The sequence below is a fragment of the Tamandua tetradactyla genome, chromosome 2, assembly GCF_023851605.1.
Source record: "Tamandua tetradactyla isolate mTamTet1 chromosome 2, mTamTet1.pri, whole genome shotgun sequence".
NCBI classification, from domain to species: Eukaryota; Metazoa; Chordata; class Mammalia; order Pilosa; family Myrmecophagidae; genus Tamandua; species Tamandua tetradactyla.
In genome coordinates, this window is record NC_135328.1 from 62,055,380 (window position 1) to 62,082,456 (window position 27,077).

The 27,077-nt window shown below is 36.1% G+C and overlaps 1 protein-coding gene and 1 pseudogene across 7 annotated transcripts in view; one reads left to right on the forward strand and one right to left on the reverse strand.

The window, feature by feature from the left end:
• UBAP2 (ubiquitin associated protein 2) overlaps window positions 1-27,077 on the forward strand; it is a 169,616-nt gene that overhangs the window by 74,916 nt on the left and 67,623 nt on the right. For 5 of the 7 annotated variants that reach the window (XM_077147909.1, XM_077147911.1, XM_077147910.1 and 2 more), the window contains 2 exons: window positions 22,993-23,070; window positions 25,021-25,131. In XM_077147909.1, the coding sequence (XP_077004024.1) occupies window positions 22,993-23,070; window positions 25,021-25,131 (189 nt within the window). Of the gene's footprint in view, window positions 1-14,476; window positions 14,557-22,992; window positions 23,071-25,020; window positions 25,132-27,077 lie in introns of all 7 variants that reach the window. The other 2 variants (XM_077147906.1, XM_077147907.1) reach the window with 1 other exon arrangement.
• LOC143674204 (inhibitor of growth protein 1 pseudogene) lies at window positions 10,340-12,496 on the reverse strand (annotated as a pseudogene).

A 27,077-nucleotide genomic window follows, 5' to 3' on the forward strand; every position in this document is an offset into this window, starting at 1 on the left:
TTTGGAGGATGGCAGAATTTATCTAATTAGAAGAAAAAGCTGACTCCTGAGATGTGGGAGGGCTTCCTAGATCCTTGGATTCCTAATTTTCCTTTTTATAAAAGTATTGTGAGAATTTTTTTTAATTGGCTTTATGCATTAGAAATATTGTTTATGTTCATTTAACCCATCAATTATGCTTTTGGAAGTCTTTCCCAAGGAAGTAACTTTAAATTGGGAAAAAAGACTTTATTCAATAAGATGTTTATTGCCCAACTCTAAATGTCCAAATGGTAGAGATGTTCTGAGATAACTTACGAAGGAGTAGTAGATTGTAAGAGAGAAGACCATGAGCTCTTTCGAATCTGAATAAACCTGAGTTTGGACCCTGGATCTTCTACTCTACTAATTAGATAAGTTACTCAAGTCCCTTTGAACCTCAGTGCTTTTTTTTTTTTTTTTAACATAATTTCAGACTTAGAGAAAAGTTTCAAGATTAGTACCTGAATGTTATTCTCCCCTTTTTCTTCACTCTCTGTATTTGGCCTTTTTCCAGGGCTAGTATTCTGATCTGCTGAAATTTTTTTTCCTTAACATTTTACTATGAAATAGCCAAACTTAAAATGGAAAGATTTACACAGTAAACACACCCATATACTCACAATTATCATTTGCTGTGTGTGCTTTATCACATTTATTAGCAGTCCATCATTCTGTCTTATTTTTTGGATACATTGAGCAGTAAGTTGAGAATATGAATACCCTTTACCCATAAATGCATTAGCATCTTTATCATTAACTAGAACTTTTTTTTTTTATGCATGGGCAGGCACTGGGGAACGAATCCCGGTCTCTGGCGTGGCAGGCAAAAACTGCCTGCTGAGCCACCGTGGCCCGCCCTAACCTAGAGCTTTTTTTAAATGTTAAATTTTTGTATGGATGTGTAATAAGTACACCAAGCATTGAGTTATGTCAAATGCATGCTCCTGTGTAACCCGACACCCTATCAAGATGTAGAATGTTACTCTCAGAAAGTTCTGATTTTAATTTTAAGTTTGTTTTCTTGATGCACACATTCTTTTGCTTAAGAGCTCTGTTGATTTTTTTTTTTAATGTTTTTCATTAAAAAATGTTTTCATCTCGTCACCCTCTTACCCCTAATTATCATTTCTATCCTTCAATACTTTTTTACGTCAAGCTCTTGAAGATTTCCCATGTCTCTAATGTGGATGGTGTTCTCCCAGTTTCCCAGTCCTTATACATATGTAGTCACTTTCCTCAGTCTTCAAGTATGACTTGATTGAAATAACATCTGCCTTTACACACCTTCCCTCTCATGGCAGCTACATCTTCCTAGGTCCTCATCATTACATTAGTAGACTTAGAATAGCTTCTGTCCTATCTGGGTGGCAGCATGATTGATATGCTGGGAACTGTACACTTCTGAGTTGTTCAGAGGCCTGTGCCTTTAAATGTAGCATAAACTTGGGTAAAATACTTAGGGGTACAGTATGGAGTAGAAGTAGATTACCTCTAAGATCCTTTCTGACAATAAAATAGTAGCTTTATTTTGTGATTTGATAATTTAAAAGATAGAAACTTTATGGTAACCCTCCATGGATGAACAGTTTTATCATGGCTGTTTATCAGGTTCTGTTGGCCCTGTCCTGTATAACAATTTCAGTATGTCTCTCTCAAGTTTGCATGTATATTGTGAGGGTGTGTATCTTTTCAGGTATTTCCTGATGTTTATACGGATTTATGCACTTTTTATTTTAAAGCCAAGAGAAATGTTTATGCTATTCATTCTGCTACTTGGAGAAGGATTTTCCTGGCCTAATTGTTTTTTTTTTTAATTTAAAAATTAAAAAAATATATAACAACAAACACAAACATTCTTAACATATGATCATTCTGTTCTACATATATAATCAGTAATTCACAATATCATCACATAGTTGCATATTCATCATCATGATAATTTCTTAGAACATTTGCATCAATTCAGAAAAAGAAATAAGACGACAAAAAAATTCATACATACCATACTCCTTACCCCTCCCTTTCAATGATCACTAGCATTTCAATCTACTAAATTTATTTTAACATTTCTTCCCCCTATTATTTATTTTTAATTCCATATGTTATACTCATCTGTTGATAAGGTAGATGAAAGGAGCATCTGACACAAGGTTTTCACAATCACACAGTCACATTGTGAAAGCTGTATCATTATACAATCATCTTCAGGAAACATGGCTACTGGACCACAGCTCTACATTTTCAGACAATTCTCTCCAGCCTCTCCATTACGTCTGAACAAGATGATATCTATTTAATGCATAAGAATAACCTCCAGGATAACCTCTTGACTCTCTTGGGAATCTCTCAGCCATTTGTCTCATTTCGCTCTTCCCTCTTTTGGTCGAGAAGGTTTTCTCAATCCCTTGATGCTGAGTCCCAGCTCATTCAAGGATTTCTGTCCCACATTGCCAGGAAAGTCCACACGCCTGGGAGTGATGTCCCTAGTAGACAGGGAAAGGGTGGTGAGTTTGCTTGTTGTGTTGGCTGGAGAGAGATAGCCTAATTGTTTTGACTGGAACCTCCAGTACAAATGTTGAATAGAAATGGTGAGAGCAGACATCCTTGTTTTTTTCTTGATCTTTGGAATAAATTTTTAGTTTTTCACCACTGAGAATATTAGTTGTGGCCTTTTCATATAGGCCCATTATCAGGTTGAGGAATTTCCCTTCTATTCCTAACTTGTTGAGTGTTTTTTATAGTAAAAGGGTGGGTGATGTGTTCTTATTTGGTTTTTGGATGTTAGGCCATCCTTGTATTCTTTTTTTTTTTTTTTTTTTTTTTTTACATGGGAAGGTACTGGGAATCGAACCTGGGTCCTCTGGCATGGCAGGCAAGCATTCTTACCTGCTGAGCCACCATGGCCCGCCCCATCCTTGTATTCTTGGTATAAATCTGACTTTGTCATGGTAAATAAATCTTTTTATATGTTGCTGGATTCATATGGAGATTTTTGCCTCTATATTCATTAGGGATATTGTGCCAGAGTTTTCTTGTGAAGTATCGTTTAGCTTTGGTATCAAGGATAATATTGGCCTCAAAGAGTGAGTTAGAAAGTGTTCCCTTCTCTATTTTTTAGAAGACTTTGGGAAGCATTGGTGTTATTTCTTTTTTTGAGGTTTGATAAAATTTACCATAGTGCCATCTAAGCCTGGGTTGTTATTTGTAGAAAGTTATTTTGTTTTAAATTTTTAAAAATCTTTTAAAATTGTAGTATGTAGTATGTATACAAAGCAAAGAAAGAAAAAAAGTAATAGTTTTCAAAGTACTCTCCAACAAGAAGTTGCAGGATAGGTCCCAGAGTTTGTCATGGGCTGCCATACAATCATCTCAGAGTTTTCCTTCTAGTTGCTCCAGAATATAGGAAGCTAGAAGGAATAAATATTTTTTTATCATCACAATCGACTTTTTTGAAAAATAATACAAATACAAAACAGCAATAAACTTCACAGCACAGGACAAAAATTAGTTTGAGAACAGATTTCAGAGTTTGGTATAGGTTACAATTCCACAATTTTAGGTTTTTACTTCTGGCTGCTCTAAGATACTGGAGACTAAAAGAAATATCAATTTAATGATTCAGCGATCGTATTTGTTTGTTAAACTCTACGTTCTCTGTATACCTCCATCATCAGCTTTGATCTTTCTATCCCATCCCTCTCTTTAGGGGTGTCTGGGCTATGTCCATTCTAACTTTTTCATGTTGGGAGGGTCTGTCATTAATACAGGGTAGGAAGATAGAACTAGCTGATGTTCTGGAGAGGCTGGTCCCTCTAGGTTCTAGGACTTACCTGGTCCAGAGACTTACCATGAGGTTGTAGGTTTCTGGAAAGTTGTTCTAGTGAATGGAACCTTTGTAGGATCTTATATATTGCCCCCTAGGTGTTCTTTAGGATTGGCTGGATTGGTTTTGGTTGGGTTTGACAAGTCATGATAGATAGCAGTGTCTAACTGAAGCTTTCATTAGAGTGACCTCCCCAGAGTAGCCTCTTGACTCTATTTGCTCTCTCTCAGCCACTGATAAACTTTATTAGTTACTTTCCCCCCTTTTGGTCCGGATGAAATGGTTGATCCCACAATGACTCCCAGAGATAAGTCCAGCTCTTGCACTGTAGGAAGTTTTTGATTACTAATTAAATCACTACCTAATATAGGTCTATTAAGATTTTGAATTTTGAATTTCTTCTTCCACTTATTAAAAAAAATAACTTTTTTGGGGAGGATTGTAGTTTAATGCCTCTTCTCCACCTTACCCCCACCCCTCTTTTTTTTCTTTATCGATATATAAACACATACCATATAATTATCCAAACTGTACAATCAGTGGTTTACAGTATCATCATATAGCTGTGCATTCATCATCACAGTCTGTTTTTGAACATTTTCATTACTCCAAAAAATTCTTTTCAAAAATGGAAATAAGAATAAAAATAAACGTAAAAGAGAATACCCAAAATGTTCTGTACTCTCCATCCTCTGCATTATTTATTTTTTTTTGTTGTTGTTTTTTTTTTATTTACTCATCTGTCCATACCCTGGATAAAGGGAGTGTCAGTCACAAGGTTTTCACAGTCATGTGGTAACACCTTGAAAGTGGTGTAGTTATTCAATCATCTTTAAGAATCAAGGCTATTGGATTACAGCTCAACAGTTTCAGATATTTCCCTCTAGCTACTTCAGTGCACCAAAAACTGAAAAGGGATCTCTATGTACTGCATAAGAATAACCTCTTAACTATATTTGAAATCTCTCAGCCACTGAAATTTTACTTAATTTCATTTCTCCTCCCATCTTTTGGTCAAGAAGACTTTCTCACTCACATTGCCAAGGCCACTCATTTCTGTAAGTTATGTCCCATATTGCGAGGGAGATTTAACATCCCTGGGAATCATGTTCCACATGGTGGGGGCTGGGAGTGGGCAGTGAGTTCACCTGTGGCGTTGGCTTAGAGAGAGAAACTACATCTGAGGAGCAAAAGAGGTCCTCTGGGGGTGACTCTTAGGCATAGCATCTCTTCTGCATGAATAAGGTTTATAAGGGCAAGCCCCAAAATCAAGGGCCTGCCCCATCAAATTGGCAGTCACCACTGCTGACAAAAATTTCAGGTCTTCCCTAAGTGACTTTGCAAATCCTTAGAAAAAAATCTTTTTTATTGTGATATCTTCATACACCATACAGTCCATAGAAAGTATACAGTCAGTGACTCACAATATCATCACATAGTTGTGTTTTCGTCACCATGATTGCTTGTGGAACATTTGCATCTGTTTTCTTTTTTAATAAAAAAGAAATAAAAAGACAAAAGAATTTAAAAGAAAAAAACCGTGCATCCCATACCCCTTACCCCTCCCTCTCATTGACCACTAGTATTGCAATCTAACCAATATTTTTTTACTCCTTATCTCTTATATACTTTTTTATATATACTTATTTTTTGTCCTTATTATTTTTTTACTCATCTGTCCATGCCCTACATAAAGGGAATGGCAGCCACATTTTCACAATTACACAATCACATGGTAAAAGCTATACAGTTATACAGTTGTCTTGGAACAGAGGGGCCACATCTGAGCAACAGGAGAGCTTCTCTGGAGGTGATTCTTAGGCATAATTATAGGTAGGCTTAGCTTCTCCTTTGCAGGAACAAGTTTCATAGGGTGAGTCTCAAAATTTAGGGCTCAGCCTATTAAAGTGGTTGTCCTCAGTTCTTACGCGAATATCAGGTCTTCTCCAGGTGGGAAAGTTTAATATTTCCTCCCTTCTCCCCATCCCTCCAGGGGGTTTTGCAGATACTTTTTTATTATCTTAAAAATACTTTTTAATGATTACTCTGGGATGTATCGGGGCATCACATCAACATGTACAAACCAACAAGAGCTCACTCCCTGTTCAGCTCACTCCCTGTTCAAGGTTCCTTGTCATTATGGTGTTCAAATAAGCTGACCACACAAGTTAAATAGTGTGCTATTGAAAATATAAATTTTGCATCAAATGAATATTTCTTCCTTAGGTCTCTCTCAGAAATTGAAGTTTTAAAATACAATCAATATCATCCTTTATCCTTTAGTGTGATTTATCTTAGTTTTATCCAGATCAGCTTCATTAATATCCCTAACTGAAGTTTGATCACTTTTTCAGTGTTTTTAACATTTTCTGTATGGGGTAGTGCTGAGTTTCATAGCTACAGAACTCTAGCTCTGAGTTTCAGATGTTACACAGATACCTGAAGTTCCAGGGAAAGACCACATTATACATAAAGAGCCCAGAATCTCAGAATTTAGAAATAACAGTTATAATTCAGGAATAGATGTGATTGCTGTAAGAGCTTACAATCTAAGAATTTTCGCAACAGGCCTTCATCTGATAACCTGTGCTTGAATTCAATTCTCAGATTTTTTATATTATAGTTAGTTCTTATTAGTGAGGCATTATAATATTTGTTTTTCTGTTTCTGGCTTATTTCACTCAACATACTGTCATCAAGGTTCATTCACCTCATTGCATGCCTTACCACTTCATTCCTTCTTGCAGCCACTCAGTAGTCTGTGATATGTTTATACCACAATTCCTTCTTCCATTTTTCAGTTGATATACCCTTAGGCCTCCTCCATCCATTGCAGATCGTGAGCACTGGTATTTATGGCAGCAAATGTCCATTCCTGTCCCCAGCTCTCAGTTCCTCCAAGTATACACCTGGCAATGGATTGTAGGCTCATGTGACAACCCCTCCCAATTAACTCTGGCATATTGCCTTTGTTACATTCAGGGGAAACATATTACAATATTACTGTTAACTGTAGATCCCAGTTTGCATTGATTGTATTTTTACCCCCCCATACCATCTGATTTTCAGCACCTTGCAATGTTGACATTTGTTTGTTCTCCTTAATGCAGAAACATTCTTTTGTTTGTACGTTTAACCACCATCATTGTTCACACTAGCATTACTAAGCTATACTGTCCCAGTCTTTATCCTCAGTCTTTCCTTCTAGTGTCATGCATGCCCCCAGCCTTCCTCCCTCAACAATACCCACACTTAGCTTTGTTTAATGTACTTACAATATTGTGCTACTATCAGATAATTGTGCTGTCCCTTTCTGGATCTTTACAATCGATCCTGTTGAACATTCTGTACTCCTTCAGCATCAGATTCCTAATCTCTACTCTATCATCTAATAACCTCTCTTCTGAATTTTAACTCTCATAATTAGTTCATATTAGTGAGACCATATAGTATTTGTCCTTTTGTTGCTGGCTAATTTCAGTCAGCATAATGTCCCCATCCATGTTGTTACATGCTTTACGACATTATCCTGTCTTTCAGCAACATAATATTCCATCATAGGTATATACCCCAATTTGTTTAGCCAATTGTCTGTGATGTACATTTAGCCTGTTTCCATCTCTTGGCAATAGTGAATAATGCAGCTATAAAAATTGGTCTGCAAATGTTTGCTTGTGTCCTTGCCTTCAGTTCCTCTTAATATATGCCTAGTAATAGGATTGCTGGATCATATGGCAGTCCTATACTTAACTTCCTAAGAAACCACCAAACTGCATTCAGAGTGATTGTACCCTTCTCTGTTCTCACCAACAGTTAATAAGTGTGCCTCTTTCTCCACCTCCTCTCCAGCACTTGTAGTTTTCTTTTCTTTTCTTTTTTTTTTTTTTTTTTTTTTAAAGGAAAGACAGAGAGAAGGAAGGAAGGATAGAAGGAAGGAAGGAAGGAAGAAAGGGAAACATTTTTAAACATTTTCTTGCTTTATTGTATTCTGTTTCTCCGTTTTTGTTACATGGGCTGGGGCCGGGAATCGAACCGAGGTCCTCCGGCATAGCAGGCAAGCACTTTGCCCGCTGAGCCACCGCGGCCCACCCTCTTTTCTTTTTGATAGTGGCCATTGTAGTAGGTATGAGATGATATCTGTATTAGTTAGGATTCTCTAGAGAAACAGAATCAACAGGGAATATTCATAAATACAATATTTTACAAAAGTGTCTCATGTAACCGTGGGAACGTAGAGTCCAAAATCTGTAGGGCAGGCTGTGGAGCTGACAATTCCGATGGAGGATCTGGACAAACTCCACAGAAGCCCACATCAAGTAGGAAGGAAACCTGTCTCTTCTGAATCCTCTTTAAAAGGCTTCCAGTGATTAGATTAAACACCACTCATTGCAGAAGTCGTGCCCCTTGTCTGATTACAAATGGAATCAGCTGTGGATGTAGCTGACGTGATCATGATTTTATTCTGTGAAATGTCCTCATAGCAAAAGACAAGTCAGCACTTGCCCAACCAGACAAACAAGTACTACCACCTGGCCAAGTTGACACATGAACCTGACCATGAAAATATCTCATTGTGGTTTTGATTTATATTTCCCTGTTAGCCTGTGGGGTTGAGTATCCTTTCATATGTTTTTGAGCCATTTTATTTCCTCTTCTGAAAAGTGTCTGTCAATGTATTTTGCCTGCTTTTTACTTGGGTTGTTTGTCTTTTTGTTGTTGAGTTGTAAAATCTCTATATATTCTGGATATTAAACCCTTATCTGATATGTGGTTTCCAAATATTGTCTCCTATTGCATAGGCTGTTTTTGTCCTGACAAAGTCTTTTGATGCACAAATGTGTTTAATTTTGAGGAAGTCCCATTTATCTGTTTTCTTTTTCATTGCTTGTGCTTTGAGTGTAAGGTCTAGGAATCCATCTCCTATTACAAGATTTGTAAGATAACTTCTCTACACTTTTTTCTGAAAGTTTTATCGTCTTAGCTCTTAACATTTATGTCTTTGATCCATTTTGAGTTAATTTTTGTATAAGGTGTAAGATAGGGTTCCTTTTTCATTCTTTTATATATGGATATCCAGTTCTCCAAGCACCATTTATTTAAGCAGCTGCTCCGTCCCAGCTGAGTTGGTTTGACCATCTTATCAAAGATCAATTGTCCGTAGATGAGAGGATCTATTTCTAAACACTCAATTTAATTCCATTGGTTGCTATTATCTATCTTCTTGCCAGTACCATGCTGTTTTGATCATTGTAGCTTGTAATATACTTTAAAGTCAGGTAGTATGAGACCTTCCACTTTATTCCTCTTTCTTAAGATGTGTTTAGCATTTGTGGCCTTCTATAAATTTATTCCCAAATATTTGATTCTTTTGTTTGCTATTTTTTGTGTATTAATCTTGTATGGCTTTTTGTGTATTGATATTGTAGCCTGCCACTTTGCTGTACTAATTTTTTAGCTTTAGCAGGTTTATGGTAGGTTTTTCAGGACTTTAGACGTATAGTAGCACGTCTTCTGCAAACAGTGAAAGTTTTACTCCTTCTTTCCTGATTTGGATGGCTTTTATATCTTTTTCTTGTCTAATTGCTCTAGCTAGAACTTCCAGCACAATGTTGATGTGGCAGTGGGCATCCATATCTTGTTCCTTGAGGGAAAGCTTTCGGTCTTGCCCCATTGAGTATGATGTTAGCAATGGGTTTTTCATATATTCCTTTTATCATGTTGTGGAAGTTCCCTTCTATTTGTATCTTTTGAAATGTTTTCCTCAAGAAAAGATGTTGAATTTTGTCAAATCCTTTTTCTGTGTCAATCGAGATGATCAGGTGGTTTTTCAGCTTTGATTTATTGATGTGATTTATTACATTAATTCATTTTTTTGTGTTGAACCAGCTTTGCATACCTGGAATAAATCCTACTTGGTTGTGGTATATAATTCTTTTCATGTGCTGCTGACTTTGATTTGCGTGGTTTTTGTTTGTTTTTAAGGATTTTGCATCCATATTCATTAAAGAGATTGGCCTATCATTTTCTTGTAGTATTTTTGTCTGGCTTTGGTATTAGAGTAATGCTGGCTTCATTCAATGAGTTAGGTAACTTTCCCTCCTCTTCAACATTTTTGAAGAATTTGAGCAGGATTGGTACTAATTCTTTCTTGATACTTGGTAGAATTCACATGTGGAGCCATCCGGTCTTGGGATTTTCTTTTCAGGGAGCTTCTTAATGACTGATTCAATCTCTTTTACTTTTTTTTGATTATTTAATTCAAAGCTATATTTGTAGTTTCTAAAATGTTGATTCACAGGTCACTTGTTACACATGTGTACCAACGAAAGCGAAAGTATGGAAAAACCACTGCCAATCTCTATAAAAAGGAATGATTCCTTTTCTAATATTTAAAATATATACACATTTACAGTCCTTCCACCTCAACAAAGGTGGCAGTGTAATAAATACACTGGTTTATTTTGTTTTCCTCACAATTAAAGTAATGTCCACAAACTACCCATTATATGCTCTCTCTTTTTTGGATTTCTTCAGTGCTTCATCCTTTTTTTTTTCCTTTTCTTTTCATTTTCTCCCCTACATTTGGAACAGTCCCACTTGCCCTTTGGTTTATGATTTAGTCCCACGCAAGAAACGTGAAACCACTTAATGGAGCACGCATCATTGTCACAGCCTGTCATTTCTTCATAGGAAACCTGATTGCACAGATAGTAGTTGGTTCATTTGGGTTGATGGGAAGATCTGCAAAGGCTGCTTCCCTCTCTGCTTTGGCCTTAGAGCATTTCTTTTTCTTTGATGTTTTTGCTTTCCTCTCCTTTGGAAAGGAAAAGGAGGTGCCTGAGGTGATGTCATCATGATCATGATTGTTAGGTGCATTGTCTCAATTCTCATTGTTATATTGTCTCTGAGATCTCGTTATTGGTCTTTTCTGCTTGGTTGATTGTCTCATTCTTCAGCTTATCTTGGCTGGTTTTGCTGCTGTTGCCAGTAGGGTCATTGATGTCTTGATTTGCCTCAGAAAGTTCCACATGACTGTCTACTTGTCTGGTATGGTTCTCAACCAAAGCTCTACCATCTTACTCACAATCTGAATTTTTTCAGCGCTCATTTCCTGACTTGGAATTGGAACTCTCTGGATGCAATGTTAAACTCTCCTCTTCTGTCTATTGTCAGTCTCACGCTTAAATTTCTCATAATATTCATCCAGTTTCTCTGGAATTTAATTCCACGCCTGAACTACCACTCCCAGCAGCCTCAACAGCTGCTGCAACCTCCCTTTGTGTCTCCTCATGGAGATGAGCCCTAGAGATATGCCCAAGCTGGTGAGCCAAGCGAGAGCCCTTTCCCTCTTCTCCCTAGGTCATTCTCTTTCTTCCAAGCTCATTCCTTAGACCACTATTCCCTTTTCTGTTCTAAGTCATGGAGTCTGTCCCATGCACTTCAAAAAACCACCAAAAACAAGGCAGGGCAAACATCCAGTCCCTCAGGATCCTAGGACCCTTTGGCTTGCCGGGCTCTTCTCTCGTTCTTCTCCTTCTCCTCCTATTTCTTTCCCTTCCGTCCATTATGTCTCCTGGATTTAGGGCTTTCAGAAAAGCTCCAGCATAGAGCAAACCCATTGCCTATATGACAGGGATTGAAGCCCAGTCTCTTTGTGATTGATTTGTTGAGGAAGTCTATTTTTTCTCAAGTCATGGTGGTATTTCATGCTTTTCCAAGAAGTTGTCTATTTCGTTGTCTAGTTTATTAGCATATAGTTGCTCATAGTATCCTTTCATCATCTCCTTTATTCCTTTATGGTCAGTAGTTATGCCCCTCTCCCATTTCTGATTTTATTTGCATTTTCTCTTTCTCTTTTTTTTCAGCTTAGCTAAGGGTGCATCAATTTTATTGATTTTCTCAAAGAACCAGCTTCTGGTTTTATTTATTCTCCATTGTTTTTATGTACTCAGCTTCATTTATTTCTGCTCTATCCTCATCATTTCTTTCCTTCTGTTTGCTTTGGGATTGCTTTGCTGTTCCTTATCCAGGTGGGTAGCTAACTCCTTGATTTTTGGTCTTTTCTTCTTTTGTAATGTAGGCATTTAGGGCAATAAATTTCATTCTCAGTACCACCTTTGCTGCATCTCATGTTTTTATATGTTGTTTTTTTTTTTTTTCCCATTTTGTTTTCCTTGTGATATTTACCGACTTCTCTTGTGATTTCTTCCTGGACCCACTGGTTGTTTAAGAGTGTGTTTCCCCCTGTATATTTACTGGTTTACTTTTTTTTGACACACCAAAACAGCATATAAGCATAGACATTCTTAACACACAAGGATTCCATATATGATATACAATCAGTGGCTTGCAATATCATCACATAGTAGTATATTAATCACCATGATCATTTCTTAGAACATTTGCATCACTCCAGAAAAAGAAATAAAAAGAAAAAACTCATACATACCATATCCCTTACCCCCTCTTTCATTGCCACTAGTATTTCCATATACCCAATATATTTTAACCTTTGTTCCCTCTATTTTTTTCTATACTCCTTGCCTCTCCCTTCATCACTGGTACTTCAGTCTACTCAATTTATTTTAACATTTGTTCCCCCATTATTTATTTTTAATCCATATTTTTTACTCATGTGTCCATACTGTCCATGTAAACTACAAGTTTCTGTTAATAGTAATGTGTCAATATGTTTCAACAATAGTAACAAATGAAGTACTTAAAAGGAGCATCAGACACAAGGTTTTCACAATCACAAGTCACATTGCGTAAGCTATATCATTATATGTTCACCTTCGATAAACATTAGCTTCCATATATTTGTGAATTTTCAGGCGTTCTGCCTATTGTTGATTTCTGCCTTCATAATCTTAACCCTTAAGAGTTTATCTTGGGTCACTACAAACATCAACTGTAAGAGAGGAAAAAAAAGCATAGGAAAAAAAGATTAAATAAAAAACAAAATAAACAAACAAAAGAGAAGTAGAAAAAAGCATAATTTATCAAATAACAAATGGGTAAATTGATCATCATCAGTGTTAAAAATGTTGGTTCTCAAAAGACTATTTTAAAAGAGTGGAAAGATAAACCATAGAGTGGGAAGAAGAAATCTTTTCAAAACATGTATCTGATAAGGGACTTAAATCTAGAATATATTGCAACAGTAAAGAAACAAACATCCCATTAAAACATGGGCAAAAGATTTGAACAGGTACTTCATCAAGGAAGATGTGTGAATAGCAAGTAAGTACATGAAAAATTGTACTTATTCATTAGTAGTCTTAGAGAAATGCATGTTACAGCCACAGAGATATTACTACAAACCTATTAGAATGGCTAAAATTGAAGAAACCTTTTTTTTAATAGTATTTTTCGAGCAGTTTTAGGTTTACAGAAAAATGATGCAGAAAGCACAGAAAATTCTCATATTACCCCCCCTTTCCCCACCCCCCAATTCTTTTTATTATTGTTCTTTTGCATTAAGTACTTCATTTGTTACTATTGTTGAAACATATTGACACATTACTATTAACAGAAACTTGTAGTTTACATTAGGGTCCACACTTGTGTTGTACAGTTCTTTGGTTTTGTCACATATATAATGCCATGTATCCACTATTACAGTATCATACAGAATAGTCTCACTGCTGTAAAAATGACCTGAAAAGCAGATATTCATCTGTCCTCCTTCACCTCTGAATCCCTACCAACCCGTGTTTTTTTTTATTAACAGAAAAAAAAAAAAGAAATTAACACAACATTTAGAAATCATACCATTCTACATATGCAATCAGTAATTCTTAACATCATCACATAGATGCATGATCATCATCCGTGTTTTTTAAGCATCTCTTTAGTTTTGTCTTTTCCAGAATGTCATATAGTTGGAATCATAGAGCATTTAGTGTTTTCATACTGGCTTCTTTCCCTGAGTAATATAAATTCAGTGTCCCTCCATGTCTTTTCATAGCTTAATAGCTCATTACTTTTTATTTCTGAATAATAATTCATGTTCCACTATTTGTTTGATTGAAACACATCTTGGTTGCATCCATGTAATTTCTTTTCCACTTATTATTTGGAAAATTTGTATAAAGAAATGCTTCTCTGCATCTTCTATTTGATAGGATAAATTTTGAATATTTTTACTTGCTAAGTTAACTTTTTATTTTGAAATAATTTTAAGATTTGTAAAAAAACTGGTAAAAACTCACTCAGCTTCCCTTAATGTTTAATATTTTGTATTGAGGGTTAGCAAACTTTTTGAATTAAAGGGTCAGAGAATAAATATTTAGGCTCTCAAATATCTGTCTCTTAAGTAGACAGAACTATGAAGTTATTTTTTAGATAAAATACCTTTTTGTTCATGCTAATATGTCACATTCAGGGCTATAGGGTTTATACTTAACTTCTTTTATGTTTCATCTTTATCACTTCCACACTGAGAATCCTGTTTTCCATAGAACCGGGTGATGTTGGAATTGTAATTATTCAATATACTTAATTGCTTTATCCTACTTGATGCATTTAACAGTGTATAAAATAACAATGCTAATACTACCACTATCATATATTTTCCCTATTCTTACCCCATTCCTGCCCACCTCCCCCATACTGTTTTTATTTATACAGAGTTCTGGACTTGGAGAAATGGGAGAGGCTCCTTTTTCATTCCAGAGGCCTCCATAAATGTTGGATTTGACCCATTAAACGTAAATATAATATTAATATAAATATGAAATATAAATGTTTAGAGTCTCTGCTAAAGCGACAGGGTGTGCATCAATCTTCTTTTCTTTAAGAATTTTCTGAATTTAGAATTTTCATCTTTACTCCAAGTTCAGTTTCAGAAGGCTTGATGTCAGTTGATAGAATAGTAGGCAGGTATGAACTTCAGTTTTCGTTGTGTATTCATATGTCTAGTTAATATCTTCTGCACAGTTTTTTCAGCAAAGCTGCTTGAATCAGTTGATTTGACTCTTCAGCAGTAGCTTTTAAACCCACAGTTGTGACTTGCAGGATGATGACACGTTTACACTTGAGAGCCTTGGTCTTCATTACAGTGAAAATTATACAATAATCAAGAGGCATCCTATGTTTGAACCTGAGAAGTATCTATCTGCAGTCCTATTACACATGTCCACAGGGTTCTCATAGCCATATCTGCATTTACAATTGATGCCTCATAATGTTTCCCTGAAATTGGGAACCATGTCAGTTGTTATTCCCAGCATTACACAGCCAGCATTTCTGTTAGCTAGAATAAATGAGTCAGTCATTATACTGAATTTCGGTAATTTTCCATATGCTTTCTTTTGTGTGACAGTTACTGCATGGTCTTTCCCTATGATAGACTCGGATGCAAGGCCACCTTAATTAATAGCCTTAAAAGCATATTGTTGGGTAGTTCAGTAGTTAGAATGCCTGCCTTCTATGCGGGAGACCCATGTTTGATTCCCGGACCATGCACCACCCTCCAAAAAAGCATATTGTTGGGGCGGTGCAATGGTGGTTTAGTGGCAGAATTCTTATGTGCCATGCCAGAGACGTGGGTTTGGTTCCTGGAGCCTGCTCATGCAAAAAAATAAAAATAAAAAACCCATATTGTTGGATATTTATTAATAAAAAAATATATATTTTTTTGAAAAGATCCTACAAACATACACATACACACACATGCATTTTGTACTTGATAGAGGTGCCCCCCAAGTAAAAAACTGAGTATGAGGCAGCCAAAGCCACCCTGAAGGACATGTTGGTGTGCACACTATTTTAAGTACAGCTGTGGGGACCCATGGCACCTTCAGCAGCCAACTAGTCCTGTCTGGAACTTGGCAAGATCTGCACCTCTCTTTTAAAAGTTGTACTATATCTATGTAGTTGTTTGTATAGCCATTTTATATTATTTATTATACTTTCTTCCTTTTAGCCATCATTTAGCTTTAGTTCTACAGTAAATATATGTTTAGTGGTCTTTGCATAAATTTATCAGTGTCTACAACAAATCCCAAATGATGTTTTGGCTTAACAGAAATTTATTGGCATATGGTTTTGAGGCTAGTAGAAGTTCAAAATTGTGGTATCAGTAAAGTGAGTCTTTCTTCCTGAAGACTAGCCTTCTGGGACTGACTAATCTTTGGGATTCCTTGACTTTTGATGAATGAATAAGGTACATTTGTTAGGTTTGAGATTAAGGGAATAGAAAGTATGAGTATTAGAGAAAATGGGCAAATTATTCTTGAATGGCTTTCAACAGGGGCACTGATGGTCTACTTTCATTCCCAAAAGGTTGCCATTTCCCATAACCCAAATGTGTAATGTGGAGTGCCATCTTTCTAGAGCTCTTCTTTCCTTTTGGTTTCCCATTATTCTTCACCAGGTTATTTCATATCTTGGTCCTTTTGGCTGCAGCATTGGGACTTTTCACTTGGCTACAGGTCAGAGAAATGCTTTCCTAATGTTGGTTGAGATAGTGAGAATGTACCTGTGGCCACTAGGTACTTGGTAGGATTGAGTTAAAGTCAGCCGTGAGTGTGGACACTGAACTAGTATGCAGACATCTTTCTGGGTGTAATGTACTGCAGCTGTTAAGATGACATCCCAGCAGGCAGAGGTTGGGATGAAGGGAGTGGCCATGAAACTGGACAGAGCAGACCAAAGCACACTGGAGCTAGTATAATGTACCACACACAACTGGCAAGACCTTACGAAAAGTGCCTTTATGATGTGAGAATTGCCAATAATTTTTCCCCCTTGTTTCAGTTGAGATTATTTAAACCGCACATGCATTAGAAGCTGAGAAGAAAAGCTGTTCTTTTAGCTTCTTGTGGTTTTTCTCTAAAATCATTCAGTAGTTTAATCTGTTAGCTTTTTAGCTTAATATGGGAATTAATAATAGAGTTTAGTTTAAAAAGGCAACTTTTATTTTCAGTAAACTATTTTTGAGTAATTTTAGATGCACAAAAAAGTTGCACGGAAATTTTCTACATAACTTTCCCCTAGTTTTCCTATTAACCTCTTACATAATCATGGTACTGTTGTCAGAAGTATTGGTGCAGTAGTGTTAATGCCAAAAAGTAACTTTTAAAGTTTTTATTTTTAAAATTTGAGATGTAGGTTTACAGAAAAATCATGTAGAAATATATAGTGCTCCCTTATACCCTCCTATCGTGACATTTTAATAGTGTGGTACTTTTGTAAAAACTGAAGAATATTAAATAGTAACTATTAACTATAGTCCATAGTTCACATTAGGTTTACTTTTCCTACATATAACACACTATTATTAATACCTTGTATTAGTGTTGTACATTTGTTATTATTGATGAAAGATAGTGTTAGCCCCAGTTCATCATCCACAACAGAGTTCACTTGTTTTATCTTCTTTCATTCTAATAACATACACAACCCAAAACTTTCCCCTTTAACCACATTCACATACATAGTTCAGTGCTGTTAATTACACTCATAATAATTTGCTCCTGTCACCACCATACATTTCCAAACCTTTAAAATCAACCTAAACAGAAATTCTATGACAAATTAACCATCAGCTTCTCATTCTCTACCCATATTCTATCCTCTGGTAACCTGTATTCTAGATTCTAACTACATGAATTATCTTATTATAATCAGTTCCTATCAGTGAGATCATACAATATTTGTCCCTTTGTGTCTGGCTAATTTCACTCAGCATGTCGTTCTTATGAAGTGCTTAAGGTTCATCCATGTTGTTGCATGCATCGGAACTTCATTCTTTTTTATGACTGAATGATCATAGTATGTATAGACCATCTTTTGTTTACTCATTCATCAGTAGATGAATACTTGGCAATTATTTATATGCTCCTGTGAACATTGGTATGCAAATGTCTATTTGAGTCCCTGCTTTCAATTCTTCTATATGTTAGGTATATACCTAATAGTAAGTGTTTTAGTTTGCTAAAGCTGCTGGAATGCAACATACCAGAAATGAATCAGCTTTTACAAAAGGGATTTATTAAGTTACAAGTTTACAATTCTGGGGCCTTAAAAATACTCAAACTGGGCGGGCCGCGGTGGCTCAGCGGGCAAGAGTGCTTGCCTGCCGTGCCGGAGGACCCCGGTTCGATTCCCGGCCCCAGCCCATGTAACAAACAAACAAACAAACAAAATATAATAAAACAAGAAAATGTTTAAAAATGTTTCCCTTTCTTCCTCCCTTCCTTCCTTCTCTGTCTTTCCTTCCTTTAAAAAAAAAAAAAAAAAAAAAAAAAAAAAAATACTCAAACTAAGGCATCCAGCCTCCAGAGAAAGGTCAGTGTCTGTCATGTGGGAAGACGTGGCATCCAGTTTCTGATTCCAGTGGCTCCCTCTCCAAGCATCTGTGGGCTCTCACTTAGCTTCTTTGGAGCAAAACTCTGGGTTTCATGTCTTAGCTTAGCATCTCCTAGGGCCCAGGGTTTCTTCTCTTCAAGGGTCTGTGTCCTGGTTTCCTATGGCTCTCAGCTTTTGACATCTCATAGGGCTTTTCACATCTTTTGCATCTCCTGGGGCTTCTGGCTTCTTTTGCATCTCCAGACATTTGTGTGTGTTCTCTATGTTTGCTCTCTCTCTCTTTTTTTAACCTGGGCAGGCACCAGAAATTGAACTTGGTTCTCCAACATGGCAGGCGAGAACTCTGCTTGTTTAGCCACCATGGCCCGCCCTCTAGTCTGCTCTTTTAAGGACTCCAGTAAACTAATCAAGATGTACTTTGAATGGGTGGAGTCACATCACCATCTAATCAAAGGGCCACACCCACAGATGTGTGTGTCATATCTCCATGGAAGCAACCTAATCAAAAGTCCCCATCCTGCAGTATTGGATCAGGATTTTAAAAGCATGGCTGTCCCCACATGATTGGATTATCGTTGAGGGGGCTTGGCTTTTCTGGGGTACCTAACAGTTTCAAACCAGCACAGTGGGATTGCTGGATCATATGGTAGTTCTGTACTTTAGCTTCCTGAGGAACTGCCAAACTGCAGCTGTACCATTTTAAGGCCCACCAGAAATGAATGAGTATTTCTATTTCTCCACTCATTTTTTGTCAACACTTGTAATTTTTTATTTTTTTAGTAGTAGCCATTTCATTGGTTGTGGATTGATGCCTCATTGTGGTTTTGATTTGCGTTTCCCTAATTGCTAGTGATGTTCAGCATCTTTTCATGTGCTTTTTAATCATTTGCATTTCCTCTTTGGAGAAATGCCTGTCTATTTAAATCTTTTGACCTTTAAAAAAAACACGGGCAGGCACCGGGAACCTAACCCAGGTCTCTGGCATGGCAGGCGAGAACTCTGCCACTGAGCCACCGTTGCCCACCCTCGTTTGCTCATTTTTTTAACTTGAGTTGTTTGTCTTTTTATTCTTGAGTTGAAGGATTTCTTTATATATTCTGGATATTAAACCCTAATTGGATATGTGCTTTCCAAATATCTTCTCCCATTGGGTAGGTTGTCTCTTCCTTTTCCTGACAAAATCCTTAGATGCATAGAAGTTTTTAATTTTGAGGAGGTCCTATTTATCTATTTTTTTCTTTTGTTGCCTGTGCTTTGAGTATCAAATCTAAGAAACTTCCACCTACCACAAGATCTTAAGATGCTTCCCTACATTTTCTTCTAGGAGGTTGAAAGTTCTTGTTCTTTTATTTCTTTGATCCATTTTGATTTAACTTTTGTGTAAGGTGTGAGATAGGGATCCTCTTTCATTTTTTTGCATATGAATATCCATTTTCTCCCAGTGCCATTTGTTGAAGAGACTTTTCCTTTCCCAATTGAGTGGACATGGCACTCTTGTCAAAAATTTGTTGGCTGTAGATAGGAAGGTATATTAATGAACTCTCAATTCAGTTCCACTGGTCAATAGATCCTTGTGCAAGTACCACACTGTTTTGATCACTGTAGCTTTGTTCTGCGTTTTAAAGTCAGAAAGTGTGAATCCTCCAAATTCATTCTTTTTCAAGGTGTTTTTGGCTATTCAGGCCCAACTTATCCTTTGATTGAAATAAATTTGATAATTGACTTTTCCATTTCTGCAAATTAAGTTGTTTGAATTTTTATTGGGATTGCATTGAATCTGTTAATCATTTTGGGTAGAATTGAGATCTTAATGATATTTAGTCTTCCAGTCCATGAACATGGAATATCCTTCCTTTTATTTAGATATTCTTTGATTTCTTTTAGCAATGTTTTGTGGTTTTCTGTGTTCAAATCTTTTACATCCTTGGTTAGGTTTATTCCTAGAAATACGATTATTTTAGTTGCTATTGTAAATGAAATTTTTTTTCCTGATTTCCTCCTAAGATTGTTTTACTTGTATATAGAAACACTGCTGATTTTCACATGTTGATCTTGTATCCTGACACTATACCTGATTTGTTTATTAGCTCTAGTAGTTTGTTGTAGTTTTTTTGGGATTCTGCATATAGGGAAGCTTTTAGTACTTCCTTTCTAATTTGGATGCCTTTTATTTTTCTTGCCTTAGTACTCTGGTTTGAACTTCCAGTACAGTATTGAAGAACAGTGGTGACAGTGGGTATCCTTGTGTTCTCAAACTTAGAGGAAAAGTTTTCAGTTCCTCACCGTTGGGTATATTAGCTGTGGGATTTTCATATATGTCTCTTATAATTGAGGAAGTTTTCTTCTCTTCCATTTTTCTTGGCTTTTTTTTAATCAAGAAAGTACGCTGACTTTTGTCAGATGCCTTTTCTGTGTCATTTGAGATGATCTTTTTTTTTCTTTTGTTTTGTTGATGTGATGTATTGATTTTCTTATATTGACTCACCTTTGCATTTCTAGACTAAAACTCACTTGATCATGGTGTGTTAGATTTTTAATGTGCTGTTGGATTCAATTTGCAAATATTTTGTTGAGTATACGTAACAGAAAATGGTCTGTAATTTTTTTTTTCCTATGGAGTATTAATCTGGTTTTGGTGTCTATGATATAGGCATCATAGAATGAGTTAGGTAGTGTTCCCTCTTCTTCAATTTTTTTTGGAAGCATTTAAGCAGGTTTGGTTTTAATTCTTCTTGGAATGATTGATAGAATTCACCTGCAAAGACATTTGATTTGTGTGGGTCTTGGAGTAGGTCTGTTAGGATTTATTCTGTTGAGAGTATATTATGCTTCTTGGTCCTGAATAATTTTATCTCTCATAAGAGTTGGAAAACTTTTTACTTTTATTTCATCAAATATTCTTTCCCTTCTTTTCTCCTTCTGGAAGATCCATGATGCATATGTTTGTCCTCTTCATACTGTCATTCAAATCCCTGAGACACTCAGTATTTTCTATTCTTCTGTCTGTCCTTCTGACAGATTTTGATTGTCCTGTCTTCTAGTTTGCTGATTTTTCTTCTGCCTGTTCAAATCTGCTGTTGTATCTTATAGTGTATTTTTAATCTATACTATTGTGCCTTTCGTCCCCTTAATTTGTTATGTTTCTTTTTATACTTTCAGATTCTTCTTTATGCTTACATTGTCTTACTATATCCTTTAGCTCTTTATCCATATTTTCCTTTATCTCCTTCAGTTGATTTAGAAGATTGGTTTGAACTTCTTTGATTAGTTGTTCCAAATTCTGAGTCTTCTCTGAAGTTTTAATTTGTCTCCTTGACTGAGCCATATTTTCCCTTTTTTTGTATGACTTGTAATTTTTTGCCGATGTTTAGATGTCTAATTATCTTGATGAGTTAACTCTGAAGATCACTTTCTCCCACTTTTTTATTGTTGATTGTCTTTGTTTAACATAAAGGGTCCTCTTTGATGATTGAGCCAACTTATTTTAGATCTTTGGAATAGCCTATGTTTAAATGTTCAGATTTCCTCAGCTCTTCATCTTGTTCTTGCACTGGATATGTGGTACAATTTTTAAGATTGCTTTTGTGGTGCAATTATTTTACTCGCAAGAGAAAACTTCCTTTCCTCCATTCCTTCTCTGAAAATCTTGATCTGTTCTTTGTTTTTGTGCAGAATTTTCTCCCCCATCCTTATGCTTTTCAGTACTGTGGCCTTCCTATCTTATAGCAGTTCAGTTTAACACCCCCCAGCACACATACACACTTTTTTTTCCCTGTGGGGCTTTTCTGCCTTCATTTTTTTTCCCTGTTAAGATATCCTATTGTGGCGAGACAGGTTGGGTCTATCCAGAAAGGTGGGTCACTCCAGAAAAAACATTTTGCCTTTAATTGGTCCCAGTGAACAGAAACTGGATTGAGTGCACCTCTTGGCAACAGTTCTGCTGCCGCCTCTTTTTTGTTGTTCTGCTGGGACCCTTTTGTATGTAGCTTAGAGGTTTATTTTCTGCCCTCTCTCTGAAAACTATGTATGGGGATCTAACTTGCTGCTGTGAGTGGCTCTATGGTCTCTGTTCATCGTGGAAGGGACCCAGGTTGCTGCCTCTGGGCTACTCCCAACCTGTAGGACCAAGTGAGGGGGAGAGGAACAGACTGGCAGATCCAGGACAGAAATTTCCTATCTGATATTTATCTTTTTCTTTGATTCATTATTTGTTGAGTCTTCTACCATCCTCCAGAGTTCTAAGCAAGTGAGATTTGTCCTTTTATTCACTGAATCTCTGGGAAGACTTTTTCAGAGTATGTCTTACATTGCCACTCTGATGATATCACCAGAAAAGTGACATTTAAAATAATTTTTATTGAACTAAATGCAGCATTTCTCTTCTGATTAGTCTCCCTTTTTAGAATCAAAAGCAGAGCTTTGCTTTTATTAGCTGGTTCAAAGCCAGTTTCATTCTAGTTGTTTACTTGGTTTCCAGTTTTTCTGCTTTCTCACTTTCTTTTACTCTTCCACTTTGACTTGTGCTGGTTCCCTTGCCTCCCTAAGGGAAAGAAAATTCAAATAAGACATGGCAAATGAAGATGAATAAGAACTTTAGGTCATTTGGTCAAAGGTATGGGGAACGTTTAATGCTATTTAATTTGATGCTTATTTGCCTTATGGGAACAGGTTGTATAAGATTGAAAGGCCTAAATTCAAGGTCTTTTTGTTTTAATCCATCAGTATTTTTGTCACTATAGTGCTATAATGTTTGAGAGCTTTATTTTTTAGCTTGAGTTTTTGGCAGAGATGTATTTGGTGCTCAAATCTTTAATACTTTTTGTGTTTTCTAGGCAACAGCTGAACAGATGCGTCTTGCTCAAGTGATCTTTGATAAGAATGATTCAGATTTTGAAGCTAAAGTTAAACAGGTATGTTTCTGGAAGGGATAACCATCAGTTTTGTAATCTCTTGTTCTTGTGCTTAACAAGGTCATGTCCCTGGAGATTTTTACTTCTTAAGTATGTTTGCTTTGCCCTCAATTTATTTCTGTGTTTTGAATGTTGAACTGGTTATTAAACACCATTATTGAAGGACAGAATGAAGGAACTCAATATGTTCATCTTTTTGGCAATAGAGGTTTTCTGAGTTGCTAATGTTTACATTTGAACTCTGGATTAGACATTTATGAAAGCACACTGAGATTTTCACCCCTGTGTATAGAAAGTAGATTTAGAAGTTAGCATTTTCTCAGGAAATTTTGTTTAATATTAAGGAAGAGTTGAGTTGGCTTTTCAAACAGGGTATGATTCAAAACTTCAGCTGAAGAAGTGTAAAATTAAATTTCAGGGAGATGTCTTCATTTAGAAGTTTAACAAGAGGTTTTTTTTTTTTTTAAATCCTTCTTTCCTGATGAAACTTCTTTTGCCTTCAAAACTCTAAAAACCAAGCTATCACCCCTATGTCAGTACTAGACACTCCAACTCTTTGTAAAGGTCTTCCAGTAGTTATTCTCCGGAATGAATGTCCCAAAGTGAACCTTTAGCCTTTTATTATTTATATTTTTGTTCTTACTTATAGTTGTTGACATATGGCTATGGCTCATGGTAATATTTTGGAAGGTCATAAAAGGATTTATTAAAAATCACAGAACCTGTTCTTCTGGAATGAGATCTAAATACAGTTTGAGACATCTACATATTTTGTTGGCTTTTATCTTAATTTAATAGCATAGCTGATACATTAAAAAAAGGAACAGTGGACTTCAAGTTCATAGTTTTAAGTCTAACTTTAGTTTTCTTTCTTTCTTATTTAATCACTGGGGGAATTTTGATGCTGACTGTGCAACTAACAATTGTATGATAGGCATTTAATTATTACATATCCTTGGCAAAAATCTGACACTATTAATAAATGTCCAAAGATGAAGCACTGGGAAGATGTAGAGTGTAGAATTTTTGGTGCCTAATTAAAGAGAAAATGGAGTAGGCCGTGGTATACTGCAAAGAGCTGGGATTATGCTATCAGGAGTCCTGGTTTCTAGATGGGCATTGCTAAGATTAGCTTTGTGACCATAGTAGTCATTTTAAATGTTGGAGGTAAGCTATTTTGAACTGCATCTAGTACACTTTAAAATAGTTAGATATAGTTAAAACTCAACAGATTTGTTTACTGATGCTTGAAAGACTTGTATTGTGTCTAATCTGTGATTGCTCTTAGTGATGAAATTATAATGTGGTTTAGTTTTCCTTGTTAAGGAAAAAGAACCAAGATTTCTTTGATTACTACAAACATAGCACCCTGTTGAAACTCCTTGTTGATTGAGTTTTATGACAGCTGTAGAAATCCACCTGAGAGACGTTATATGTCATAACTTTAGTATATGTGTAGCGTATTCTCATCGGGGAAACTCCCTGTGTAAAACAGTTGGACTAAGTGTTTTGTGGAGGGGTGCCCACATATTATACTTGGTCTCTGGAAAACTTATTGTCCCATCTAATATTTGAGCAGTTCAGAGAAGTTTGGGAATTCTATGACATTGAACTAATTTTGAGTAGTCAGATATCAGATCCTGGATATTCTGGTAAATTTGGGCATGTGAATGAATACAAGTATATGTGTACTGCTGGTTAATAATCTTCTATTTGGTGAGCTTGGAGCAGCTTTGGTTTGTATTTTGACCATGGCAATATTTGAAAGGACATGGGATGGCCACAAAATTACCAAGGGATCCTATTCTTGGATTGTAGCTCAGAGTCTGGAAGAAGGCATGTTCATGTAGAAGGATCGCATAATTTTTGTCTTTGTGTGGAGGTGTTCAAAAATTAAAATTATGTCTCATTTTCACCTCCTGCTGACCATTTTTTTGATCATTTTTACAGCTTATGGAAGTGACAGGGAAAAATCAGGATGAATGCATAGTGGCCCTTCATGACTGTAATGGAGATGTGAACAAAGCTATCAATGTATTGCTGGAAGGGAATTCAGACACGGTAAATATTATTAATAAGTACTGTTAATTGATTTGCAATGTTAAGATTTGTCTCCAATTCCATAACACATTTTCAGGTTCCTTGGTTGGGGGAGGGAGTGGAGGAGATTATGGGTGACATTCCGTATTTAAATTCCAGAAAGAACACTAAACAGTCACTGAGTGTTTTGTTATGTATGGTTCCTTCATGAAGTTGTCAAATTTGAAGAATCAAAAAAGAAATTTGATCATCTACTCTAGCCTTACATAGTTTCCGAAATTCTCTGGGCCTGTGAACATTTTCACCACCTGTGAAATGCTGATGTTTCATTCATTTCATTTGAAACGTACACTGCTAATGTTTCTTCATTTCATTTGTCCCCTCTTAACTATTCGTTATATCTCTAAACTAACAGAAAACCAGAATTTGCTGGTATATCTGTTTGCTTATGCATGAATATTCTACAGCCAAATTTTCATATCTGTTTGACAGATATATATATATATATTTACTTCTACGTATAAATAAAAATATTTGTGTATACTTGTAAAATGATTCTTCAATTTGGCAAAGTTTGGTAAAAGTCCTTTTATTTTAAGAAGGATGTAACTAAAGCTATACCAGGCAGTTGTCAACCCTAATTTTTTGGTTTCTGCATGGAGATTGCACAGTATTCCATTTATATTTTTAAACTGAGAAACATCTTCTCTCCAGATGAAAATAAATAATGACTCAACTAAAAAGGTGAACAAAGATGAACACATCAGAATGGGCATTCTGATGTTATTCCAGGTTTAATAACATTCTTATTTCTAGGGATACGCACTATTAGAGATAGGCAGTATAAAAACGAAAACTGCCATGGAAGCTGAAAACTAAAATGAGTATCTTTTAATTTGATTTGAAACTAGAAGATTGAATTTCATTATAAAAGTTAGATAATTGGGAAGGTAGTTCAGTACTTGTATATAGCAGTATCTGAGGGTAAAATCCTCTGGAGCACAACAGTTTGTGATGCAATAAACCACCAAATATACAAAATTATTGGGAAAATATCATATTTTAAAAGTGATAACGTTAAATTTTTGGATTGTTCTTGTTTCCTGCCATTTAGGCATTGTATTTCCTGTGTTTTATAAAATGTTGGAATCTGTTTTCTTTGCTAATGGAGGGAGTATAGAATGACTCTCAGCTATTTTCAAAGTGAACTGAGATAGATATCACTGCCATCTTTATAGAAACAGAAGTGACTGTGAATAAACTGAGTATTTCCAAAATATTAATTCAAAGGACTGTTTTTGTATATTTGTTTGTTTTTTATGGTAGTGATAATCCAGAATGGTACTATCTATTACCTTTCCTTTAGTTCCAGCAGATTTTATTCTTTTGACGTCTCTGTGATAGTTGGGTGAGTTTTTTAAGTGTTAAATTTCAAGTTCTCTGTGTTTTATAATTTCAGAATTTCCTCTCCTCATTTGTAACACAATTAAAAAGAGTGATTGTGGACCATGTATTAGAAAGTAAAGATGAAATGTTACGTAAAGAATGTCTTTGCTTGCCTCTTGAACATAGGAAGTAGATAGAGGGAACCAGATCTGACTCCTTTTTATGGCCAGATCAAAGATTAGGCAATAGCGTATTAGGACCACCTGAGCACAGACACAAAATGTGTATACTGGTTTGGGGTGAGGTGTGTATGTGAGAGGATTGTGGGGGAAATGGAGAGGCCGAGTGAAAGTCATTTTGAAATCCTGGTTTGTTGACAACTGTTCTGTGGTGCATCTTGTCTTTCATACTGATTGCCTTATTCTCTGCCTGTTTTGGTGTCTGTAGCAGAGTAGCCATGGCTAGCCAGCTACAAGGAGTATCTTCCCCTGGCTGACATATAGTTAATTGGAGTTGGGTTACAGAGAATGGAAAGGCTGGAGGTTTGGTAAGAGCCAGAGCATTTAAGATCAGCCTTGAAA